Here is a 26480-nt window from a genome sequence, read left to right on the forward strand (position 1 = left end):
ATGAACGCTACATCACTTCTTTAGAACCAGATTATTTTAAATCTTCATTTTTAGCTCCTACCCTAAATGATACCGACTTAAGAGACATCACACGAGGAATCTGCAGCCTTAACAGGTTTGATAGGACACATCTTAAAGGGTCAAATCACTTCAACTTTACATAAAGATCATCAAATTAGCTGCATCTTCTTGTTACAGGAACTTACTTCTCGCCCATTGATAGATGAGTAAGAGGAACAGCTCATCATCACTCAGGCACCATCTATAGAGAGCTTTTAGGATTTAAGAAGTCAGATGTCTTGAGTAACATTTTAAGGACTGCAGGTTAATGTTTTGTATGAATTATTTAGTTCATGAAACGTCCACAAAACTGATCATATGTGAGTCATAAATTCTTAAAAGCGGCTGCAGGTTTAGTCAGCCGAAGTAAAGAAAATGAATAAGCAGATTGTTTTGATATTTTAAGAATCTGGAGCCTGGAATCCAAAGCTTGATCTGTAAGGCAACTGGACTAGTAGAAATTCTTGAAGACGTTCACCTCTCCTCTGAAAGGCTTCTTCAGTTCAGACCAGACTGGGGGAGAGCTCAAAGATATAAGCCACTAACAGTCCTTGGTGTGTCCAGGAGTCACAAAGTTCAAAAATTCTACCAGTCCAGTTGCCTTACGGATCAAGCTTTGGATTACGATGACCTGGATGACTGAGAACCTTCCCAGACCTGGAGCCTGGAAGTGTTTTCTTTTTATTTAATCGATCATTAAATCTGTCTCTGATCATTTTCTAATCCTCAGGTTTAAACATTTAAAGCAGAGTTCTTTGCAGCTTTCGTGAGAGACACAGCACGAGAAGTGGCTTCAATACGTTCAACACATTTATTTGAGCAAATGTATCAAATTATTAGTTTCAATTTTACATCAATAAAATAAATTCTTCACAGTTTACATCTAAAAATCATAAGAATTCAAATCAAAAGGTTTACATCATAAGGTTTGGCAAACTAGTTTCTAGACAACAGGTGTTTAGAGAAATTTACACAAAGGGGTCGGAGCCGGTCTCTTTATGTCAGGTTGAAAACACGGTCAGCTCCTCCTCCTCCTCCTTCTTCTCCTTCTCCTCAAACGAGGGATGGAGTTAGTGTTCGTCTCGGGAGCGACGGCGTCTCAGTAACAGAACTAATTTAAAGTGGGACAAACGATTACAGGGATATGTCTCTGAGCAGGGGGGGAGGGGGGGTCTGTTGTCAAAATTGTCAAAATCATGGGACAGCACATCTCGTGACACGCCACTAAAGAGGAAACTATAAATAAGCTGAAATGACATAATCTCAAATTAAACAAGGACCCGTCCTCGGAGCTCGCACTCAAAAACAGGAGCCTAAGATGTCATGTGTGAGTTTATGGCACTAAATAACAGTAAATATGAAAACCTTCATTAAGTGCTGCTCAGCTTCAGGGAGCCGTCACGAGGCAACGCTCCCCCCTACAGGCCAAACGTGTTCACTGCAGCGTCTATCCATTCACAGCCATAATGGGACTAGCATTAGTAAAACAGAAAACTTACATTCAACCTCTTTGTTGTAAGTTTGAAAACAAAGCAGAGAAAGATTCTTTTTTTCAATAATATAAGACCACAGAGGAAGTTAATTCAATAAATGAAGACAGAAAGTGAAAAGCACCAAGTGCGTTGCAAGTTGTACCTCTATCTCACAGATTTATTACTCTCCTCACACTCTTTACTTCTTCTCCTTCTTCTTGTCCTGAAAGAGAGAGAGAGAGAAAGAGTTAAAGACACACAATCATCAATTCAAGCTGGAGAAACAAATAAAACCTGATCGTTGTAGCTGAAGTGAGCCGAGTTAAACTGCATTAACACGTCTGCTGATAGCTTTAAGATTCCCCCGTGTGTCATCACCACAGAGATGAAGAGGTGAGGTCTGATTCCCACGCTGAACACCTTTTAAATTAGACTTTAATTTATAGTTTCATGAATAAATGAGTGTAAATGTGAACATCGCCTCAGTGTTTACCTCAACTTTATACATTTAGATACTCAAGAGCTGAAATATCATGAGCAGAATTTACTACCACCATTACTCCTCTTGGATATGATTCTCTTTCCATCACTGTCAGTGTTTTATATCTCTCAGATTTTCTCACATATATATTTTTAAGTTATATATATTTTTTTGGCATTCTCGCCATTAATGATCGGACAGCTTAACGCTCCACTTCCACCAGATCTGCTGCTGTTCAGCTCGGCGCTCTCTCGTCCGTCAACACCCACAGGTTGCAATTTCAGAACGCAGCATGGCGCAGGAGCGCCGGACAGCTGGAGTCATGTGATCGAGGTTTTCCTGCAGTAATCACTGAATCAAGGATTCTCCTCCTCCTCCTCCTCTCCTCATCCATGTTGTCTTTCTGGTCCTCTGAAAACCTCTGACCATGCAGCGAATGGTCATAGCCGGGAGTCGTACCATAGACCTCTGTCATGAGGACTTTAGCCTCTGTATATGGGGCGCGCTTAGACTGCTAAGCCCTCACATATACTAATAACCACTTTGAAACATGACATAATCAAAATGTAAAGACCTCCTCGTGGAAGAACTCTAGAATTATTTGATTGATTTTCATTTGACAGTAAGAAAGAAGAGAGAAGGATCAAAGATCGGTCCGTACCCTGTCGTTCATGGCGAGGATGACCATCAGTTTCCTGAAGATGGTGACGAAATCCAGGAACAAGTCCACACAGTGCCTGAAAACACAACATGTTTCATTCATTTCAGAATCTTCAGTAAAAAAAAAAAAGAGTTTGGTTGTAAATGTTTCATTTATCATGCAAGAGCTGAGATTTTACAGCCTGTTTGAAAATCTAAAAGTAATCTGAACGACTCTTTTCAGGTTTAAGAACTGATTCAAAGTTTAAACTTTGTGTTTGGTGATGAGAGGGTCTGAGCCCACTGATCAGGGTCCAAATATGCAAGAAATCTATGTTTAAGAGTCTGTGAATCTGAAAGCAAGAAAGCCAGAGATAGAGAATGTCTTGAGTTGGAGGCTGATGCCTGTCCCGGTTGACTGCTAGACTGGAGCGGCTCAAATTAAAAGGAATCTGGGAGACCTGGATTGAGCTGATTTTTCTAATTGGACCAGGTTTTATCTAAAAAGAGGGCTCTACATAGATCCTCTTGGTTGAATGCTACAGATTTAGAACTGTCATCCTCTTCTTTATTATTATTTTATTGATAATTGTAATTCAAAGGACTGATTCTTTCCCTGATTCAAGATGAAATAGTGGAGGGACATATGGATACACAGATTGGATTATGTGGGTTATGTGTAAGGGTGGATACAGCCTCCTGTTATCAGTCATAGTGTCTGTTAATTGTGTGAAATACTGTCTGTGTAAACAGCAAAGAGCTCAGGTCCTCACCAGACGTAATCCTTGTCTCCGTTTTCTGCTTTCTCGATGATGAGCTGAGTGTCGAACAGGACGAAGCCGCACATGATGAGCAGCCCCAGGTACATGTGAGCCTGCCGCCACAGAGAGAGAGAGAGAAGGGTTACACGACACGTTACAACACAGAGCGTACTGAGCTGTATGAGAGGGGCCGGGGTTCAGGTACCTTAAACAGCATCACTGATCCGAAGAACATGTTCATCAAAGACATGAGGAAGAGGAGGGAGAGGCCGGACATCAGAGTGCCTGAGGATCAAAATGAATCAAGGTTAGGAGTCAGCGTGTTGGAGTAAGTTTAGACTAGAGAGGTTTCTATGTCTCCTTTTATTGTGGAGTAGATCTAAGAGCTCTGCAAACCTAGCTTAAGTTTGGAGATAAAAACAGAGTCCACGTCAGGAGCTCAGGAGATTCTTTGACCCATATTTGCGCTGACTGCTTCCTCATTCTGACAGCATGGTGCAGGTTTCTCAAACATGCTTTGGAGTTAAGTTCCACTAATTCAAAACGTTGTAAAACTTTTTTATTTGTTGGTATTTTTAACCACAGTGATTTTTTATATCAAATCTTCAAACCAAACATGGTGAAACTGCTACGTATGGGACCTTTCATAGACGCTCTTTACCTCCAAGGAACAGGTAGCTCCTGCGTTTGGCATAGAGAGCGCTGAGGGTGAAGCAGATGAAGATGATGGAGGTTCCCATGAAGGCCGTCATGATGATGCTGAGGAGAGAGGAACCAGAACAAACCAGTGAGGCCTCAGGAGGTACAGGTGTGTTATTTTGAAAAATGAGTGTTGTTGACACATTTGTTCAGTCAGCTGTTCACTGTGTGCTGTGTGTAGACATTAACACAGAGTAACCTTTCACACACCTTGGGTTAACAGCGATGACAAAGTCCAGTGTGGGACCGAGGCCGACACCTGGAGGGGTAGGGGGAGAGGGAGAGAGAGCTTTTAGACTATATATTTCAAGGATCAAAAGAAAGTTCACACACAGCTATTTTATCAGGACTTCACCTGTGAAGAAGGCAAACCCTGCCAGGATGGCCAGTCTCTTCTTCTCTGTCTCTGAGTTGTGAGGCGTCATGGCAAGCCAGAACATCATCCCCAGAGAGGCCAGCACAGAGAGCACGCCGCCCTGAGAACACACGGGGGAAGGAGGACAGGGAACACCAAATATCAGTCCCTACTAAACATAAAATCTGAGGCACATAATTCAACATTAAGATTTTTCTCCCTTTCTTCTAAACTGGGACACATAGCAGCAGGTTAAACTGGTTAGACTGGACAGGAAAGATCCTCTAAAAGATTCCGACTACATGTTTCTATGCTGATTTGATCCTCCCTCTGTTACTCAGTATCTTTTAAAACTGTAAATCCCAAAAACTACAGAAGAGTAAATGTGTTGCACGATGGCAACCAGCAGCTTTCAGATCCTCCCACATGTGCAGTTTGTTTCTGTTTTCTACACACAGTTGTGTTGTTGTCACATGAAACATGAGTGGCGGTGAATGAGCAACTTGGTGTGTACTCAGTAGGCGAGTGAAGACGATACATGTGGTTAGCTTCAAACCTTTACTGAATAAACTCTGGACCTGGAGGAATCTGTGCCTCAAAATTAATCATCTACAAAGCTCCAATAGTTACTGAGTTCAACTTTCCTGAAACGTCTCACACTGCAGCACATCGTTTCACCCACTAACTAACTGACCTGATGTTGTTTTTAGTTTTAGATTAGGTAGATAAAGTCTGAGCTTTGTGGAGAATCTACTTTGAAGACTGTTGCAGCAAATGTTACCTGGAAGAGGCGTGTGACGACATGGACGTAGGATCCAGCTGCAGCCACAAACATGCAAGCAGCCAGGCAGGAATACACATTCTTCAAGTGCACCTGGGTTGAATGAGATCTGCGGACACAGATTACAAAGAATGAGCAGGGCTGGGTCGAGGAAACTTCAGATAGAACCGATAGAGTACATATCTGACTGATGGAGCACGGAGCGGCGTACGTACATTTGGGTGAACTTGAAGAGAGCGTCAAAGTTGATGTTGCGGTCAAACACGTTCATGATGGAACCACGGATAGGGATCCGAAGACAGTCCTGCGATGTGAAATCCTCTGAAAAGAAACAAAGACTGAAGGATTCTGGCACAATGACTTCAGGAGGTGCACAGAGACAGGAAGGAAGTCTAAAAGGGTCAGAACTGCAGCGACCAATAACAATGAAGGCCACGAGCTGATCCGCCTCACTCTACAATTAAAGGAGTTTTGACCCTTTTAGAAAACCCAAACTGTTGGCATGCATAAAATGTTTAATGGCTGGTAAATGCACATTCCTTGAAAGTGCTTCACCTGAAGCGAATTTTACGCAATCCAAGACTTCTACTTCTTACACCACATACTGTCAGATGTTCTTTTTACTTACAAAACACATGATCATTTAAGAAATGGGGAGTTCACGCTAAAATACTCCTCAAAAGTCACTACTAACTATTCGCTGAGTATTGGAATAGTCCCCGCCCCCTTTACAAACATAAGGAGAGAGATCGACCCATATAATGACTGTGCAAAGATGTTGAAGATATGCTCAGTTAGATATGATAACATTTGGATACTACTTTTACCTACATTTTCTTTTTTTTGTGATCAAATTTTTGTTTTATTTATATTTGTATTTGTTTGTTACAAGCAATATATTGATCAGCAGAAACATCATGCTTGTGCAAGAAGTTAACCTCACACAAATAAGAGGAGACAAACAAAAACAAACCATAGTCAATATAATAAAAAAATATTAATAAATTACAATAAGAAGAAAATTAAGACCAAAACCTCATCCCACCCCCACCCCCATTCCAGGCCACCAGATATCAACATAATCAATGAAGAAGGATTTTGAGTTTCATATAAATCATTTGCCAAGTCTCTATATTTCCCACTTAACTATATTTTCATTTATTGTTAAGTATTCAGGGTTTTTTTTTTATAAATGATTAATCGAATATTCGAAAATCCAGACTCATTCTGAAATCATAAAAACAAAATACAGTACTTTTTATTTCCTTCTTTTAATTTGTTTTAGTTTCCCCTTTGTTTTGGATATTTGTTTCGGTTTTGTAACTTAGCATTTTGTCTGATATCCTGTTTTGTAAGCCTTGTTTTGTATCATCTGAAAATTCCAATTACTTTGACACTTTTGTAAAACAAAAAAAGACTTTAAATTTGAATATGTATTTAACTTCAAGCTGATTTAAAAGTCAAAAAACGACCCATCTGAAGAGTTCATTGCAAAAACAGATAACTCACTTTTTAAAAAATTTAAATTTTAAAATTTTTTTTTAATTACTAGCTTTAGGTATTATCAATCAATTGAAGTTGGGTTACTTGGACTAAGTCAAAATGACATTACTAATCAGAAGTATCTTAGAAATGTAACTTTATTAAAAAGACATTTGTTTTTTAAAATGTATAAAAACTGTGATATCTGCTTTTGCAAATGAACTCTTAATACTTTACTAATAAGGGCACTAGTACAACTTCTATTTCAGAACATCTCCATATATTTTTAACATGAACTTAAATTGTACAATATTACACTTTAACACTTTTATCTAACTTTGAGTATGTCTGTCACTTCTTGCAGCACTAAACTGTCGCTGGCTTGAAGTGCGTAGTTTGATTAGATAACATCATTAAACGGACGAGCCTCACAAGTCAAAAGTTAAGAGTCCAAACTGCCACAAAATCACGACTAGCAAGCTAACAATCTCTCATAACATGCTTTAAACTCATGTGATATGTTTCAGCTGACAATAAAGATGAAGAACTTTCTAAAGTATGAGTAAATGTTCGACTAGTGGAGCTAAACGGTTGACCTGCTGGCTGTTTGACGCATGAGTCTCACATTAACAGCTAACCTGTAGCCGTTAGCTTAACGACGAGCAGCCCAGCTAGCTAGCTAGCTAACGTTGAACTCGTTTGTCAACACAGCTCGACGTTTCCTTCACTCTTCACTAACGTTCCTCGGCGCTGCGACATTAACTACTAATGCTAACACTACATATTAATATGATAACATTATGCACATACCTCTTAGCTCTCCTGTGCCTCCGAGCTTTCTGTTTGCCTTTCTTCTTCCTGCTTTGGACTTTTTTTTCTACTACAAAACAGTACGTGTCAGTCAGCTCACATGACGTCACCACGGTAACGCCCAGAGATTTGTAGTTCTTTATGTCGAAGGTTAAAACCAAAACAGAGCTAAATGTACTACAAATCGAATTAAGGGGACGAAAATGAAAGTCTGTGTTGTATAAATGTTACCTTTACTTTTTTAAAAATATTTAAAAAGCAACATTGCTGAAGTATTTTATGTGATTTAATCCACTTCCGGGTGTCACCAAGTAATGTCCTCGGTACACCTAAAATGGCCGCCTCGTAAATGTAGCTTCACCATTATAAACGGCTGGAAGCAAAACATCGAGTTTTTGATGGTTTAAAGATTAAACAGCTGACATTTTATACCGTGTATGGTTAGAAATCACACTTATGTTAAACTTATGATATGTATTTAATCGAACTACAATAAGCAGCTTATAGTAGAAAGAGTGAAGATTAGTGTGGATTGATATGACGCATTGTGCAACAGTGTGCAACCTGTGTGCAACATGTCTGTAACAGGTCAACATACTTTGTTGTTTTTTAGTGCACAATTTACATTTACACGACATTTTTATGTACTTTTTTAAAATCAAAAAAATTTCAATGAATTTATGAATAAAATCAGTTGTAAAAAAAATAATGGAAAGTCCCTTGTGATTGTTAATAAATATTATAATTGCTTTTTAATCTTTTTAAAACATGAGCTTTCATCAGTCTTTTTATTGTTTTGCTTAAAATAAATTTAATTTGAAGAAGTAGCAGAGACAAAAAGTGTAAAGTGACACTAAAGAGCCATCACAACACTAAACACCCTCAAACAGCTGACATAAACAATCCCCTCATGTGCAATATGTATTACTGTGCAATAATATTCATGTCAAGTGCAATACCGGGAACTGTGAAGACTGTTCACATAATGTGCAATATCCTAAACCCAAATACCTCTTCTACCCACCTGACTGTATATATTTAACATTTGTTTTATATTATTACTGTATTTATATTGTCTTTTATACACATTTCCTACCTGTTTTTATTTTATTTGTATTTATCTCATGCACATTCAGGAGCAGCGCTTCTAATTTCATTGTACACCTGACAATGACAAATAAAGTCTATTCTATTTTATAAATTGTACCTAATACCTAATTGTAAGCCTACCAACGTAAAAACTGCACTAGTAATTTTAATCAATATACTTTAAAAGGTGTAGTCTTTATTTCTAGGTATGTTTTTTCTTCAAATAGAAAAAGTCATGTATGCAAGTAGCACTGACATGAGTGGAACTCATATAAAGGAGAAAAGGCCCTGATTTAATTTTTAATAAGCCATAGATGTGAGAAATTATTTATAATAAAAGTATAAAAAGGAATACAACTATAGTTATTTTGTACTTTCAACCCAAGGACAAAAAGCACACAAAAACAATTTACATAAAATTATCTCCCTGGACTTAAAACAACATTTTTATGTACTTTATTTTAAATCTAAAAAATGTCAATGAAGTTATGAATAAAATCAGTAGTAAAAAATATCAGGTGAAGGCCCTTGTGATTGTTAATACACATAATGTCTTTATCATCTTTCTGAAACATGAGCTCTCATAAGTCTTTTATTTTTGTTTTGCTTACAATAACTTTAACTTGAAAATACAGCAGAGTAAAAAGTGTAAAGGTTTCTCCTGAAAGTATGATGTAGAATAAATTGTATTAACACCTAATTTTACCCTACCAACATAAAAACCACACTAGTAATTTGAATCATAATACTTCAAAAGGTATAGTCTGTTTATTTCTACACAAAATTAAAATGTGTACAATATATTTAGAGCGGCAAGTTCAGAAAAAATCCCCTTTGTAAGCAGCACTGACGTGGATATAACTTATAGAGAATAAATGTCTCCTATTTAATTCTAGTAAGCCATAAATGTGAGAAATTATGTAGAATAAAATTATAAAAAGGCTTACAGCTATAGTTATTTTGTACTTCCAAACTCAAGGACAAAAAGCACACAAAAACAATTTATCATAACCAATTTTTATTACAAAATAAAAACTGGTAGCACCTTGTCTTTTAGAGTTTTGGTCAGCTCAGGTAGACAAAATGAGTTTGGGATTTATTTTGATACACAAAGACAAATTGTGACTGTTTAAACAAATACTTTTGGTCATCACAACTGGTACATTTTCATTGTCATATTTGACTTGTTAACATGCAGGCAATAATTGCATCAGACATTAAAACATCATAGAAAAAACATTACCCAGACATAAACCCCGACAACATATCAAAAGTACTGAATTTAAAAGAAAAATGACAACTTGCACGATTGAATTTTGGATTTACATGTATGTGATTTAACTGCTGACATTTTTTTTGGGATTATCCATGAGCTCTGACAGCAAATTGAGGCACAGATAAAACAGTTAAACACAAGGCCAGCCTCAAAGTAGGCAAATGGATTACAATACAAAATGTTAAGCAGTAAGAAGTACTGGACAATCCAAGTTTTTGGCCAATAAATACAGAAAAAACGCTCACACATGCTTAAAAAAATCAAATTTGATATTTTTCAAGTGTTGCACTGCAAGTACCACAGCCACATGGCATTACACTTGCTCTTGACAGTGTTTACTCACGCTCAGCATGACACATCAGACTGTGTAGGCCTACAAATCTCTTTTCAGGCAGAACACCATTCTCTGTCCGAATTTCAAAAGGCACAGTTTTTTTACTTTCAGCACTGTCAATAAAAAACAAGTGCAAGTTTTTTGTCATATAGTAATAAAAGAAAACAAAATGAACCATTATTAAAAAACCTTGACTGAAAACTGTGGCATTTCTGTTCGTCCTATGTGCCAACATAATCCAGTGTGTCTGCTTTCAACGGAGCATCAAAGACAAGATTTCACCCTGTTTACTTACAACATATCGAACCTGACCTCTAATGATGTATATCTGTTGTCTAGAAGTCATTTTTATAGTACAATTATGTAAAATACACTTTGTTTTGCTGCTCACTTACAGGTAAATAAGGCGACATAGTAATGTTTACATCTGCTGAATGCAGTTATTGACTGGCTACTCAGGAGGTACTGTCCATGGGTTGCATAGAGGAACCGTGTTCACTGTTTAAAAATAGATTTCCTTATAAAACAACCTATAAAAAGAAATCAATAAATGTATAAAATCTGGTGGAAATTTTAAAAAAGAGCTGATGTTTTTTTCTTGTTGTTCCTTAAAGGCACAATAATAAAAAAAAACAAAGTCCAAAAGTCAAGTCAGGGCAGGCAGGCTTCTGCTTTGGCAAAAGAACCACGTTAATATTGACCGGAGTGATTGTGATGGGACTGCTTTGGTTGTTGTTTTCCGCTCTTTCTCATCGTGCTTTCAGATAGTGGTTGTCAATAATGTCAGCACTGAGGTGCAGAGGAAAGGCCTCAGATTGCAATCTATACTTTCAGTTAGCCAAACACACATTGTGTTTTACAGCCTTGGAATTTCCTTAACCCCGAGATAATACGATTTACTAAACAGAGGATTTTGTGCAGAGGCTTGGAGAACAGCGTCTGAAACTCTTAGTATCTATTCTAGATATATAAAAAAAGGTTCTAGTGTAGCTGGAGAAGTTTCAAGCTGGAGCTCTGACACGGACCGAGCGGGTCCGCTGAGAGCTCTTCTTTACTGTCCACGGAGCTGGTCCAGCCGCTCGTAAACATTATCAGCTTGACTAAGATCTTCAAACACAGGCAGAAGGTTGAGCAGCTCAGCGTCGTCCACGTCGTCGAACCATGACACCACGGGAACCTGACATGAAAAACACACACACTTACTTACAACCTGGCTATTTGTAATTAACCATGCCATCCAATGAGACCTTAATGTGTCTTCTGTGTGCAGTTTATCTTTCCATATATCAGAATTAGAAGTGAAACAGTTAATCTGCAAATATGATCACAGATCGGTCTTTTTTAAATCCAAAACGCTGACTATTTGGGGATTAAAACCTCTTATAATTGAGGATCGTCTGCTTTTAATAGTTCTATAAGAGAATAAATGTTATGTCTTTGAGTTTTGAACAGTTTTCCTCACCAAAAAGGAAACATAATTCTGTCTGCTTGGGCTCAGGGAAGCTATTTTGGATGATTTTCAGAAGTTGTGTCATCAGAAAAAACACAACACACTAAGGATATTGATTTCAGATTCATAAAGGAGGATAATAATCAGTAGTTTTACCCAAAATAGGATAAAATGAAGAGAACTAGTGATTCTAAAACGATTACATCTGTACAAGTAATGTGCGTCTTTGGTGGGATTCATGTAGCTGCAGTTTAATTGTTGATTTGTAACTAAAATATGAAGAAATCTTTGAACACACTGAACGTTGTACATCTCTCAAATTATCAAGGACTCCATCTGCTATTTCTAGCGAGATGACAACTGCTCCAACAATACGAGCAACTTGTTTTCATTTTGAGTGATTCATCCTTTTGTAAGAAACGCCTCCTTCAAGCTCAATATCTGCAGCAAACTGGAGATAACAAGCTCACAACAGGTTGTTATTTGAATCATTATTCTGTCCACTGGTAACATCTTACATTTCATAAATACAAACCCTGTCTCTGAAGTTTTACAGACCTCTTTGAGCTTGAGGAGGATTTGCCATATCTCTTAAATTCCGTTATCTATAATATTCATCATAGCCATCAGAGACTTTTTGAGATCCCAGCTGAGAGGAGCAGGTTAACACTCACAGCATTATTGGGGTGGAAGATGTAGGAGGCAGGAGAGTTGTCCAGGATGAGGGTTTTGTGGAGGTCTCTGCCCAGGCGGCTCAAATCTTTGACATAGCAGCCCTGGTGGAAAACACAAGACTCCCGGAATAACCGGGTCCGGAACACACCACAATGATCCAGCAGGTCCGTCACTGGGTCTGCGTACTGAGGGAGGATGAGGAGGGAGGGAGGGAGCAGGGGAGGGACAGCAGGGAGGTGTAAGGTTTGACTAATGAAGCACTTTCTACTCATGGTGGATATTCACTTCAACAGCAGAAAAGCAAAGAAGATGCATCAAATGTGTGCTCATCTGGATCGGGTTTGCAAGCTGTCTTTAAATCAGATTCTGAATCAACAAAGTTTAATAGAGAAAGATGCCGACGGTTAACTAAAGGTGGCGGCTGTATCATTAAAGGGTCTAAAATAACTTCTTTACAACATGTTGTTGTTGTAAAGCACCTTGTGAGCTCTGTTCTTGAGAGGTGCTCTATAAATAATTAAATCAATAATAAAAATACTGCAAAATGTATGAATTCTATAGGACTTTAACTTTAGGAGTGACTAAAAAGTCTTAAGAAATATATTTTAAAATAATTGTAATCCTTTACAGTTCTTTTAGGGGAATTTTATGTCTTTTAAAATGTGTTTTATTTCTTTATCTTGACTTATGTGTTTTTATGAACTGCCTGTTTTATTTTGCTGCCCATGTAAAGCACTTTGTAACTCGGTTTTGAAAAATGCTCTACAAATAAAATTATTATTATTATCACAAAATTCATGCAGTACCAAATTAGAGGGAAACATATGAGTATGCTGACTTTATCTTCAGGGCTGTTTAGACATTTAGACTGATGTTATTAGCCTCATATAAGTGCATGTGTGAAATGTGGTAATCTGAGGTTATTAGTGTTATTTTTTGGTAAAAGTCAAGTTAAAGAAAAAGCTCAAACTTTAAATCTACATCACTGTTTGAAAGCATTTCTATCAAGCATCAACATCACACTACTTTTATTATGCTAACTTCTTTGTGTCCAGGGATGATGCTGATTAAACACATCAGCTCATTTTAAGCTACTTTTAAAACACCTTTCATCTGTGCTTAAATCAATCATTTAAAACTACATTGTGTCATATGTAAACAGGAGATAAAACACGGTAAATAATTGCCTAGAGCCAAAAAGCTCCAAAGTAAGACACCTCTTCCTTCATTAGCTTAGAATGCTGCTTCTGTTTGCTCTGTAGATGTTACATCTCTGCAGTTAGCATGTGTAAATATTTACGTACTGTAATCTATGGGGCGCAGATATCTGAATTAAGTTAAGTGTTCATTTCCTCATATTAATCACTGAAGTAGTGGATCAGTAACTGTGGCACAACGGCACAACAAACGAGAACTCTCGCTCGCATACTAACGGCAGAATGTTTTGTTTACTCGCTCAATTCGCGCATCAAAATCTCGTCACCCTGATGAGATCTCGCGTGAACTCGCGTCTTTTCTCGCACAAATTAGCAATGGACAAAATAAGCTCTCTGCAGAAGTCTTTTAGGCTCTTTGGAATTGTTATGAGCATTTTTTATATATTTTATGAAATTAATGTAACCGTGAAAATAAGCTGCATACTATTCATTAGCTCTACTTAAATTCAGGGAATCAGTTCATGCCTGTGAGTTTATTATTGTCCTTCTGTAATATGTTTACTACCTTAAGTAGTGGTGGGTGTTTTTAAAAGTAGACTTAAGACTTACATTTTTAATGTAGCTTTTAATTTGGAGTAATTTATTTTTAGCCTTGGACTGCATTATTATTTAATCATTGCTTTAACATTTATTTATCTTTATTAATTAATTATCTATCTATTTATTTCTTATATTCATCTGATCTTGTTAACGCTACCTTATTTTTTAACTTTTATTCCATTATTACTTCTTTTATTAACTTTACTGTATTGATTTTATTTTTAAGTATTTTATTCATAATCATGCCTTTTATAATTTTATCATTGCTGTTGTTTTCTGTCTCTCTGTTATTCTGTGAAGAACTTTGTTTTTATTTATGAAAGGTGCTTTTTAAATAATGTTGAGTTGAGTTGAGTTTCCTCACTTTGTTAACAGGGGTTGCACAAGTTGCACAGCACTTATTACATCATCAGATCGTAGTTTTGCAGCACACCTCCCAAAGTCTTGTTTATCATGAGTATGTTGTTTGTTTGTTCACTGTTTTGTCATGTGCATCTGGTAATTATATCCTATTCAGCTGTAAAAATTACATAAAGTTGCATTATAACTTGTTATAATTCAAAGTTTGAGTCTAGCTTGTGCTCAGCTGCTGTAACCCACTCCAGATAAGCACAGAAACAAACGTAGGCCGGGTGTGGACTATGAGCTGACTAACTGCATGTTAAGCAGCTACTCTCACAATGAAAAGGAGAACTAAAAGGCGAGAGGAAGCAGAACAACATCTGATGGATCAGACATCAGATCAGAGATCAAATGAAAGAAGATAGTTGGTGCTGAATAAAATATGAACATCTATTTTTAGGGGTCTTTCTGATGTAAAGTACCTTTGCGAGACTGGCTGTAAACAGCACACATTCAAACAACTCTCCCATCCTCTGCAGGAACTCGTCCACGTACGGCCTCTTCAGCACGTACACCTGCAAACAAACGCATCGTGAGGAGACAACCTACAGGAGCATCGTTTAAACTCTTTACATTAAGTCCCATTAACTTCTTCTCTTCATCCGTTTGCTGCTAATAGCCGGTTCCTGAAACAAGTAATCAAGAATAGGCCGTGCCAGTGTTAACCAGCCTATCCTGGATTACTTGAACCAGGCGGAGGCCCCACAGAGGATCCAGCACACGGGGTCCAGGGAGTCACATTTCTGACTTAATTACATTTCCACATGTCCACTAAGGAGACGCTCTGCACTGCAGGAGTCCACTGCTCGGAGCCGCGTGGGATCTTTCTTCTTCACAGTCAGTTTGACACTTATTTGTGACATTTTTTAACAAGTAGAGCAGAAATGACTCATTTTCCAGCCGATTCTTCCACTTGTGACTCTCTGTTCAACATCTGGTCAGTAGAGGGCTCTGTGGTCCCGTCACAGCGAAAAAGCAGGCTGATCAGTTACAGACCCATCCCTTTTTTTAGCTCAGCAACCGCTGCAAACACACCAACATACATACACAAACCCCTCCCCCCTCCTCCATAGCAAACACACACACACACACACACACACACACACACACACAGTAGTTTTTTACCTGGTGTGTGGTCCCCTCTATCTCCACAGGCACGATGAAGTCTGCATTACTAATAGGCTGGGGGGAGAACACAGAGGGAGATGGTTGGCATGCTCGTTCACATGAGCCGCGCTGTGTACATTCACATGGCATTACATAACAAGCCAACACTCAAAAGCAGACTCCACAAGGCTGCTATAAATCAGAGCACACAGCCTACACAAACACAATATAATCCCCTGAATGTTCTTTGAGCACACGTGAAGGTCGGACGCAGGAAACTGGGATTAAAAGGCAAACTTGAAAGGTTAGGATTTATCGATTAGAGGGGAACTGTTTTATTAATCTCCTGATGTTTTCATAGTTTCTTAGCTGTGAGGTTTCTTTTCTGATCTGTGAGAATAAACTGAATATCTCTGAGTTGAGACATTTTATGTCTTCTTGGGATTTTTGTGGAATTAAGAGTTTTTTTCAACATTTCCTTGCATGTTATGCAACAAAAAAGGGAAAAATTCAAGATTTGAAGGAGGTTAAAGCAGCTATTTTAGTTTTTCTGACAAAAATAAGACACTTTTACGCTCATTTTGAAAAAGATCTGCACATTTTTAACCATTTCCTGACCTGCTGCAGATTAAACAACTATCCAAACATTACAATAAGACATTTAAAGAAGCTATCTTTTACTTTTTGGGAACACTTTTTGACATTTTACAACATTTTCTGAGATCTTAAAGACAATCCATCACACACATTGATCTAGAAAATAAGAAACAGATGAACTGTAACTCTAGTCCTCTTTATTTAATCTTAACGAGACCAACTCACCCACGCTAAATCCTAAATGAAGTTGTTGTAAATGAATGCTTAAGAAAATCCAGCTTATTACAAGCTTACATGCTTAACAACTCTACTAAACATGTTCAACAGAAGTGAAGCTTTGGTACCTTGAACGAGCTGTGCACCAGGGTCTCATCCAGGTCTATGACCACACAGATCTTCCCCTGGTCCTCTTCCTCTATGTCAGGCAGGAGGCTGGGCTCGTAGGGCTGAGGAGACACATGACGGGCTTGTTGTAACGGTGCACGAAAAAAAACACACTTGTATCATTTGTCTTGCTCGTAGCTAATGAGCGTGATTAATCCTGATACTTTGTCGGGCTGTTTGGTTCACCTGTGGGAAATTAGAAACTGTCAGTATGTAGGTGTGTGTGTGTGTGTGTGTGTGTGTGTGTGTGTTGCAGCTTCTACATTCATTAAGTATCACTACAGAGAGATTCACCTGCACAGGAACACATTAACTTGATATAATCTCAGTTTTTTTAATACCCAGAATCCCTACGTTTTAATTTGTTTCCCTCTCCTTACGAGCAAACTGACATTCATTATAAATATGTTACATAACACAAACAGATTATCCAACGAGGAGGAGGAGAAAAACAAGACGGAGGAGCATGAAAATCCACGAGCGGCAAAACAGCCTGAACCCAGAGCAGAAATGATCCAGAGAGTGCAAACTTCTAATTTGGATTAATTAAAGCGTGAGCCTGCGAGACAACGCTCAGGTGAAAACACGCTCTCTCTGTTTGCTTCTAAAAGCTGGAGGTCACTCCTCCACATTCACAAACATCTCATTTAAATGCTCCTCTAAAGGTTCCTGACGCTCTGAGTTGAGCTGAGTGTGCAGGAGACGCTTCAAGGCTTTATTTCTCCACCTCAGCAATTACTGCTTAACAATACTCTCTCTCTCTCTCTCTCTCTCTCTCTCTCTCTCTCTCTCTGTTCACATCTGCCTGAAGGACTGATAGTCGCTCTGTCATATCTTCCTTGGAGGATCAAGTGTGAACATCAAAGCGGTTCCATATCCGCAGACAGTTGCGGTTAGCTTTCAAGATGTTGAGAGCAGGTGCAGTCTCAGGTTTTTAGTGCACGGTTGTTAAAAAAGAAAAAAGGAGGAAGATCGCTTGAAGACGATGATAAGTGCAGTTTTACGACAGCGTGTTTATTCCTACAGATGGCCAAACTATCCAAACGCCTCCTCCTATATATGCTCAGTGTGTGTGTACATGTGTGTGTGTGTGTGTGTGTGTGTGGGTGCGACAAGGAAGTGAAATCTTAAACAAACAAAAAAAAAAGGCAGGGACCGAGCTGAGGCTTTCTTTTTTTTTTCTTTTTCTTTTTTTCTTTTTTCAAATTGTTTTCAGTGGTGTGAAATTTTGCTGGAATGGTGTTACCTTGACAACCGTCCCATTTTCCTGTGACTCCAGCAAGGCCTGCTGGGAAGGCGGCGGCAGTGGTGACGGTGGTTTGGGGCCATCCTGAGCTTGGAGGCAACAGAAGAGCGCTTTGAAGATGTTACAACTCCGAGGCTGTTTCAGGGCAGAGCGGCTCACCTGGCCTGTCCGTCAGAAAGAGAGAGAGAGAGAGAGAGAGAGAGAGAGAGAGAGAGAGAGAGAGAGAGAGAGAGAGAGAGGGACACTTTCATGAGAAGGTGAACATGGAGGTGAAGCCAAAATGACCCTCTTTATCCCCCACACATGAAACAAATCTTGCTGCATTTTCACACATGTTGTTTCAGGAAGAAGAATACAAAGATATCTCAACCTTTCTGGATTATTTGGATTATCATCAAACCAGATTAATCCTTAACTGTATCAAGGATATGTCGTCTTTATGACCCTTGAATTGAGAACAGTTGAAAGATACGGTTGGCTGATTTGTTTTGCCTTTTGTATCTGCATCCTTTAAAAAAGATGAGAAGCTTTTATCTCAGCTCACGGCAGAAAACAGAGACACATTTTGAAACATCTCTGCAAAAACAACCCTGATAGAGTCAACATCCCTCCTCAGAATGGACTTAATATTTTGACTAAACAGCTCAGATATGAGATCAAACATAAAAGTAAAGGATCAGCATTCAAAGAGTCTTTAAAGGTGCTCTCTTTTAACTCTTTATTGTCTTCTTTGGAGGTATTTATGATCAGGACTTGTGACTCTGAAACATTAGAATAAAACAATCCCTCGTTCTGAGATTCCTCATAATGTGGCCTGATTTAAAAACAGAGCTTCCCCTTTCCTAAGGGCACCATCAATCCCCGAGCAGGAGATGGCACAGCCCGCTCATGAAACCTGTTTTTAATGCGCCTGCCTCTGCTGCTGCCTCTGCTGCTGCTGCTGGAAATGGCTGGTACATGTTATATAATCACAGAGGGCGGGAAAACCCACACTTTCAGCAGAGCTTCAACAGAAAACACAGACAGAAAACATTCCAACCATTTTAAAGAGCAGGACGCTTCACAGCCGCCAGAAAGAAGAGACAGACGGAGGACAGAGGACAGAGGAGCAGGGCAGGCAGGCGAGGAGCTGGACCAGCAGTCACACCTCAGTGACCTGTGCAGGTCTTTGATCAGACTCTGGAACACAGCAGAGTCCCAGCCCCATACTGATGAGACTTGTTAAAAGAAAAGAGGGAGAAAAGCATTCCTGCGAGTCCCCTCTGGTGTGTTTCGTGTGAGGACTTGCAAGCAGATGCAGAATTTAAAGCCATCGATACATCATAAAACTGTAAACACACACACAGCTCTCTTACTAGAAAGAGGAACTGTTGATAAACACTCAGAAGTGTGCCAGCCAACTGAATGCTCAGAGATTTATTTTTCACTCTAATCTACAGCGTCCAGCAGCAGGCTGACCCTCATGGCTCTAATACAGACACCAGTGATTACACAACAACAGCAGATTTAAGACAAAGGACGCTGGACGCTTTATTTCTGTGATTCCTCAGATGTCCTGAAACAATAATCGATACGATCCACATGATTTATATCCCATGAATCCAACCCTGCTTATTGATTTCCCTCAGGAAGACCGTACTGGTTATGTATGACATAACACATGCATTACATCTCCCCCCTTCATGTAGAAGGATAGAGAGCAGATTAATCCTGCAGACAAATCCAGCATGCAAAACATGCAAAAAAAATACTCTGTGGACGCTGTTAATTATTCTCCCAAAGCTACACCGTGACATGAGGCAGGCAGCAGAACCTGCAGCCCTGCAACATGCACCATGTTAACCTCCAAGTAGAGAGCTGGAGTCAATGAGCAAAGCCTCTTTCAGGCGTTCAAACAACGAAATCTTTGAAACGGTGCTACAATGGGCGTGTGCAGAGGGGTGTGTTTGTGCATTCCGCTGTCACACCGCGGCACCTGGTATTTCTATACAGTCCTGCTGTTAATCAGAGTCCCTTTACACCCTCCAGCCCATAAAACTAATGTGTTTGATTCATTACAGGAGCTGAGGGGTTTCTGTGTCTAATCAAATATTAAGCAAATGTGAGGACAGTGCAGCAGCAGATCTGTGACCCACCCCCCTCCTCCACCCTGCAAGAATCTATTCACAAAACACCACCTCTATATATAGTGTATTTATAACAGCCTGTTTTTGCTCTGTAGTACAGTGCTGCTGCTGCTGCCTGTGGTGACAGACGAGCTCCTCACTCCTCGCCGCTCTACCTGGTTGTAGTAGGAGGATATGGGATGGAGCCAAACAAGCTGGAACCTGATCCACATAAATACATACACGGCAGGCAGGCACCCACAGATCTGCTTTTTTTTTTTTTTGGGAGAGCTGAGGCCATGATGATGATCACATCTCACACACAGCAGCAGCAGCAGCAGCACTGAGGAGAAGAGGCTCTGATCACAACAACACATGTTAGGGAAGGGTCACACAATTAATGCAAAACAACAACATGAGGGAAGAGATGGTGAAGTTTGAATCCACATGTGGAGGGAATATATATTCAGGGATATAATAGAGGGAGTTCAATGTGTGTGTTTTTTATTATAAGGAATAAAAACAGGTATTATAAAGGTGGGTGTTTTTAAATGAGCAGGAACATTATGGTAGTTTTTCAGCATGCATGTGTGTGTTTTTAATGCTGTGAATATTATAAGAGCTCTGTTGTGTAAAAATAAGGAAGGGGGGAGGAGGAGGAGGAGGAGGAGGGGGGGAGGAAGGGGGGAGGGCAATGCGCCTCAAATCGCGCTCTTGCTCCTGCGTCCGCATCGCTCAACTGTCAAACAGGCGCACTCCAGCCTCCTCCAAACACACCACACTGATTACAAATACACAATAAAAGCAACACATGCAACATGTACTGAAGTACTGAAGTGAGGGTGCAGCAGCCTCCATCAGGAGCCCGGGTTCCTCACCTGTTTTCGGGGACACTTGGACTTGGTCTTCTTTCTGCACTTGGGTGATAACAGAACTTTCCATCTGACAATCACAGAGCCCTCAAAATCCTCAAATCCAGTCCGCGCGCACTGATGGGCATCCCTCATTGGCTTCTATGGACAAGTGGACTCAATTATTCACCGAGGTAACTTGTCCTCCGCCTCAGTTACAGTCCTCGATGAGAGCTGGATTCCTCTTCTTTCCTCAGAGAAAAGGGGGGAAGGCACTTGTCTGTGTGTTCAGAGGGTGTTCGTGGGTCTCCCAGCTCTGTAGTCTCGGGTCTACAGCTGACTATGAGTGGAAATATCACCGAGCAGCCCCCCTCTCCCGTCGCTGCGAAGTCTTCACTCTTGCACCAACAACATGGAGAATCCAGGCGAGAGAAGGAAAACAACCGAGGAAATGGGGCAAGGGAAGGCCGGTTTCAAGCCCCCCCTTACTACAGATAAACAACATCGGCAGTAAGGCCTCAGAGAGACGCGGAAAACGCCCAGACTCTCTCCCTGTAGTCTTCCTTCACTAATTTAACTCGATCCTGGTGTTTTAAAAGGCGTTAAATAAGAGTTTTGTTGTTATCTGAGGCTTTGTTTTTCTACGATTGGGACCCCGCGGGCGCCTTGAAACCGTCCCCGCGCTCTGATTGGACGCCCAGGAGGAGAGGGGGCGTGGTCAGAGGCATTCCTCCCCGTCCTGCACGCTCCGCAGAGAACACATTCCAACGCTGCTCGTGTAAATGAACTCTCAGGTTGTTTGTGAATTATTTAAAGAGTATAAACAAATAAACAACTCAATGATAAGTCAATTAAAGGTGGAGTTATTATGGTGCTTTGTTAAAGAGGAAATGTAGCTTTGTTTCATATTTAATCTGATTTAGAATCATCTTTTTATCATTATAATAAAAATAAGTAGTAAGTGTATTCTACGGTGGCCCTGAAGGACAAAACAAATTTACAAAAGATTAAATATAAAGCCAAAAAAATAATCATTACTTTAGGGACTTTAAACATTGAATGGGGTCCAATTGACCCCAAGGATAATAGGACGGTTAATGGTTGTTTATTCACTTCTTGTTTTACTGATTAGTATTTATTTTATTAATTTGCTTTTAGTAGTTTCTGTTTTACTTTAAGTTGTTCCTCTTAAAATTGTCCTATTTGTCTCCCTTTGTTTGTTATTGTTGGGTTTTTATTATGTAAAGCACTTTGTAAAGTCGGTTTTATTAAGTGCTATAGGAATACTACGGTGGCCCTGATGGACAAAACAAATTTACAAAAGATTAAATATGAAGCCAAAAAATTATATTAATCATTAATTTAGAGACGTTCAACATTGAATGGGGTCCAATTGACCCCAACAATAATAGGTTTAGTTAGGAGGGTTAATTGTTGTTTATTCACTCCTTGTTTTACTGATTTGTAATTATTTCATTGATTTGCTTTTAGTAGTTTCTCTTTTACTTTTTTACTTTAAGTTGTTCCTCTTAAAATTGTCCTATATGTCTCCCTTTGTTTGTTATTGTTGGGTTTTTATTATGTAAAGCACTTTGTAAAGTCGGTTTTATTAAGTGCTATATGAGTAATATGGTAGCCCTGAAGGACAAAACAAATTTACAAAAGATTAAATATGAAGCCAAAAAAGTGATCATTCATTTAGAGATGTTCAACATTGAATGGGGTCCAATTGACCCCAACGGTAATAGGTTTAATTAGAATGGTTAATGGTTGTTTATTCACTTCTTGTTTTACCGATTTGTAATTATTTCATTCATTTGCTTTTAGTAGTTTCTCTTTTACTCTTTTACTTTAAGTTGTTCCTCTTAAAATGTTCCAATTTGTCTCCCTTTGTTTATAATTGTTTGGTTTTTATTATGTAAAGCACTTTGTAAAGTCGGTTTTGTTAAGTGCTTTATGAATACTACGGTGGCCCTGAAGGACAAAACTAATTTACAAAAGATGAAACACTTTTACAAAGCTGGAGACAAATTTACAAACAACGGAACACATTTACCGTTTCTGAAACAAATTAACATTTCATTTTTACAGAAAGGGAATCTACCAAATAAGATAAGATACTCCTTTACTCGTCCCACAACGGGGAAATTCATACCGGAAGTGATCGGGAAGTGATGGAGTGAGGGGTCAGTTAGTTTGTTTTGATGGAGAGAAACCAAACGGAGATGGACATGGTTTAAATATTGGGTCATCCTCGGGTCTCAGAGAGAGGAGTCAGATCTCAGATGAAAAAGCATCATGTCTCCGGAAAAGCTCCGTCAAACCTTCATCATGTGTCAGAATTCAGATGAAACCATCGACTGTATAAAATATGGACGTAGTATCCGTGACGTCACCCATCTGTTTCTGAAACATGTTTATTTCTGCTGTAAAGATCGTCTTTTTTGAACTGGTGTGTATGTGGTTTCCGGTACTTCCAGAGCCAGCCTCAAGCGGATCCTCGATGAACTGCAGTTTTTAGCACTTCCGCATTGGACTCATATTTCTAGACCGGAGGTTGCCGCTTGGATGAAACGGACTCAGACCACATCGCCTCAGGCTAAACGGAGTCAGACTTAACGGAGTCAGACTTATCAGTAAAAGTGTTTCATCTTTTGTAAATGTGTTTCCTTAAATGTAAATTTGTTTTGGCGTTGGTAAAAGTGTTTTGCTGATTTAAGTTTGTTTCATAAAATGTAAAAATGTTTTCCAAAATGTAAATTTGTCTCTAACTTTGTAAAAGTGTTTCATCTTTTGTAAATTTGTTTTGTCCTTAAGGGCCACCGTAGTATTCATATAGCACTTAACTAAACCGACTTTACAAAGTGCTTCACATAATAAAAACCCAACAATAAACAAAGGAAGACATATGGGACAATTTTAAGAGGAACATCTTAAAGTAAAAGAGTAAAAAAGGAACTACTAAAAGCAAATCAATAAAATAATTACAAATCAGTAAAACAAGGCTTCTAAATGCTTTAAATTGTGTTTATACTTTAAATATATTTTATTTAAAGAGCTATTTAGGTAGTCAACAAAGAAACATAAAGTACCTGAAAAATAAACCTGGTGAACAAACAGTTTCTGGAGGTTTAAAATGCTGGGGTCAAATTGACCCCAAGGATAAAAGATGTTAGTAAATTTGAGGGAAACAGGAGGGTTAATAAAAGTAGATTAAAATAGATGTAGTGTCATAAAACATAACATTACAAGAAAGTGGTTTAAAAGATGTATTTTTTAATTATTTCATAATCACGTGTTAATGCTTTAATTCAACTTTAACAAACTATATCAGATGAATGATGACAGTAATAGTATCAAGTCAAACTACACACATTTCCTCCTAAAAGTCTCTATCCTTGCTTATAATGTGTTATCATTAGATTACTCCTCTTAAGTTGCCATTTTTATGTTCCTAACTATTTCTACACGACACAAAGACGAGTTATTTCTCTGTGAAATCTTGATAACATGACACCTAGTTAATAAAGGAACCTTTAAAAGAAGTGTTGACTTGAATAAAATGATAATCAAACCCTGACAAGTTAGATTGTGTTTATGTAAATGTATATGAAATGTAGATTTAAAGTATACCTGTAATGCTTGTAGTCGTTGAGCAGATGTTTCCATGCAGGTCTCCTTCCTCTCATGAGCTCCCACAGTCTCCGTGTCAGATGAATTTTGTTGCTCCATGCAGAAATAAATGCAAACTGTCCCTCAGTATTTTATGAGGGTAACAGAGGGCAGAGTGAAACCAATGACCCAGGCTCCTTTCAGTTTCTCCCTCCCTTCTGCTTCCCTTTACTCGCTCAGTAAACAGTAAAATGAAACTAACTTGTTTTGCAAACTGCAGAGGGACTTTACTATGTATGAAAACAGAACATTTGAGCAATAACAGCTCTGGTGTAGTTGTTTTACCATGAGACTGCTGCTTATAAACATTACATGGTGGTTGCATCATGTAAAAAAACATCATGGTATCAGATGAACTCTGATCAGGCTTTAGGTTGTTGTTATTTAGGTCTGAATCCAGAGTTTCACGAAGAGAGAGACACGAACAGCTTCTGTTTTTAATGCTTTAAATTAAGATAAGTTGTTTACAGCTGGAGAGGAGCTCGGAGTATTTTATAATAATTTCTCACCACACTGAGGAGAGTCATTTTCTTTCAGCCAGAACTAAAACTCATTTGTTGTACCTTGTTTAAACAAACAGAGGTTGGTTTGACATCATGTTAGGCAGTGTGGTCAACCAGTGGGTCTCCAGATATTTATATTTACAGCTCAGAGCCTCTGCAGCGCCTCCTCATCCACTGAGAGTCCAGAAACCTCCGGGTAAATCACAGTGATCAACTTAGAGAGCAACTGTAATGTGGAATTCAGCAACGGGACACATTTCAAGACATGTACACAGAAAACAGCATCGAAGAGCTCCGCGAGCTGCACAGAACAGGAGGAAAACAATAAAATTAACGTGTCAATTTAGGAAGAAGTTGAAATAACTCAAGTTGACCCGTTCCAAACACATGTGGGACCATTACGCCACAAGCTCAGCCAGTGCCCACAGCGGCCACAATGCAAGACATAAACAAGAACGGCCTGGCTGTTTGCATTCCTGGTGTCGGACATTTTAAGGCAGCACTGACAGATCCGTGTAAAAATATATACAGAATAAGAAGTATGGACCGCACAGCTGGAAAATGTCATGTGGTTTGCAGCTGATGCCTCTGTTTACCGAATCAAACTTTCAAATTCATTATCTCTGCCCTCTTGCTCGGCCTGTACGAACATTCCTGTGAGAAGACGGACAGAAAAGAGTAAAACCAGGGGGCCAAGTCCTGCTGAGGCCCTGCAGCTGAGCGGTCAGGGTCCTCCTGGAAATGTGAGTTAAAAAACATCAGCTACAAGTTAACGCTCGAGCCGTCCTTCATCGGTGCTTCACAATGCACAGGCACGTAAAAGCAACATATGGTAAGAGGGGGAATAAATCACAAGCTGAGGACGTTTCAAATCTCAGACGGGAGATCTGTCAAAGAGAGTGAGAGAAAGAGGAAGAGAGAGTTTGTTTTTAAATGATCCTGACATACAACTCACTGGGAATCCACCATGTATTTTATTGTTGGTTCAGTGGAACTGATTGTTTACAACTCAAAATCACATTTCATGACTTCTTTTTAAATTACAGCTCATTAAATCAGCAGGTTCTGGTCTTCAGTTCTAAAACAAACACTTTAAGCTTTAAATGTATCAAGGATGTTTTTGCAGAAATAAGTCAGCAGCTTGTGACATGTTTGCCACTTACACATCATAGCACATAAACATAAACAACAACATCAACATATCTAACGTGTTTTTACCTGCAAACATCAGAAATGAAAGATTAGGAAACAAACAGCTGAAGTTGTTCATCAAGTTATACTGCATAGTTAAAAAAGCTGTGGTGATGTGGACATCACAGCACAATAACAGCCAAATAACCCTTTCACACACTCACACTCACACACACACACACACACTTCATCCATCAGGCGTTGTGTTTCTATTTCTACTTCTCACACCTGGGAATCCACAGCGTCTACTTACAGCCTCATGCACTCTGCCATGCATCAGACCCATCCAATCATGTTGGTG

General features: G+C 39.0%; 2 protein-coding genes across 3 annotated transcripts; both read right to left on the minus strand.

The window, feature by feature from the left end:
* Positions 1-1678: 1678 nt before the first annotated feature.
* tegt (testis enhanced gene transcript (BAX inhibitor 1)) lies at positions 1679-7673 on the minus strand. 2 transcript variants are annotated; one of them, XM_034695014.1, is made up of 10 exons: positions 7541-7673; positions 5464-5569; positions 5249-5357; positions 4468-4588; positions 4323-4371; positions 4075-4172; positions 3619-3698; positions 3426-3526; positions 2675-2750; positions 1679-1755 (listed from the first exon to the last, which is right to left on the minus strand). In XM_034695014.1, the coding sequence occupies exons 2-10, from the start codon at positions 5517-5519 to the stop codon at positions 1732-1734; spliced, it is 714 nt and encodes a 237-aa protein (XP_034550905.1). In that variant the 5' UTR covers positions 5520-5569; positions 7541-7673; the 3' UTR covers positions 1679-1731. The 2 variants fall into 2 exon arrangements, with proteins under 2 accessions (XP_034550905.1, XP_034550906.1); XM_034695015.1 differs by lacking the exon at positions 7541-7673 and adding an exon at positions 7253-7361 and having other exon boundaries at positions 5464-5571.
* Positions 7674-9630: 1957 nt separating this feature from the next.
* Positions 9631-21499, minus strand: ctdsp2 (CTD (carboxy-terminal domain, RNA polymerase II, polypeptide A) small phosphatase 2). The gene is made up of 7 exons (XM_034695937.1): positions 20841-21499; positions 17858-18021; positions 16572-16673; positions 15649-15705; positions 14946-15038; positions 12364-12549; positions 9631-11416 (listed from the first exon to the last, which is right to left on the minus strand). The coding sequence occupies exons 1-7, from the start codon at positions 20902-20904 to the stop codon at positions 11291-11293; spliced, it is 792 nt and encodes a 263-aa protein (XP_034551828.1). The 5' UTR covers positions 20905-21499; the 3' UTR covers positions 9631-11290.
* Between the last annotated feature and the right edge of the window lie 4981 nt (positions 21500-26480).

Source organism: Notolabrus celidotus, chromosome 11 (genome assembly GCF_009762535.1).
Source record: "Notolabrus celidotus isolate fNotCel1 chromosome 11, fNotCel1.pri, whole genome shotgun sequence".
Lineage (NCBI taxonomy): Eukaryota > Metazoa > Chordata > Actinopteri > Labriformes > Labridae > Notolabrus > Notolabrus celidotus.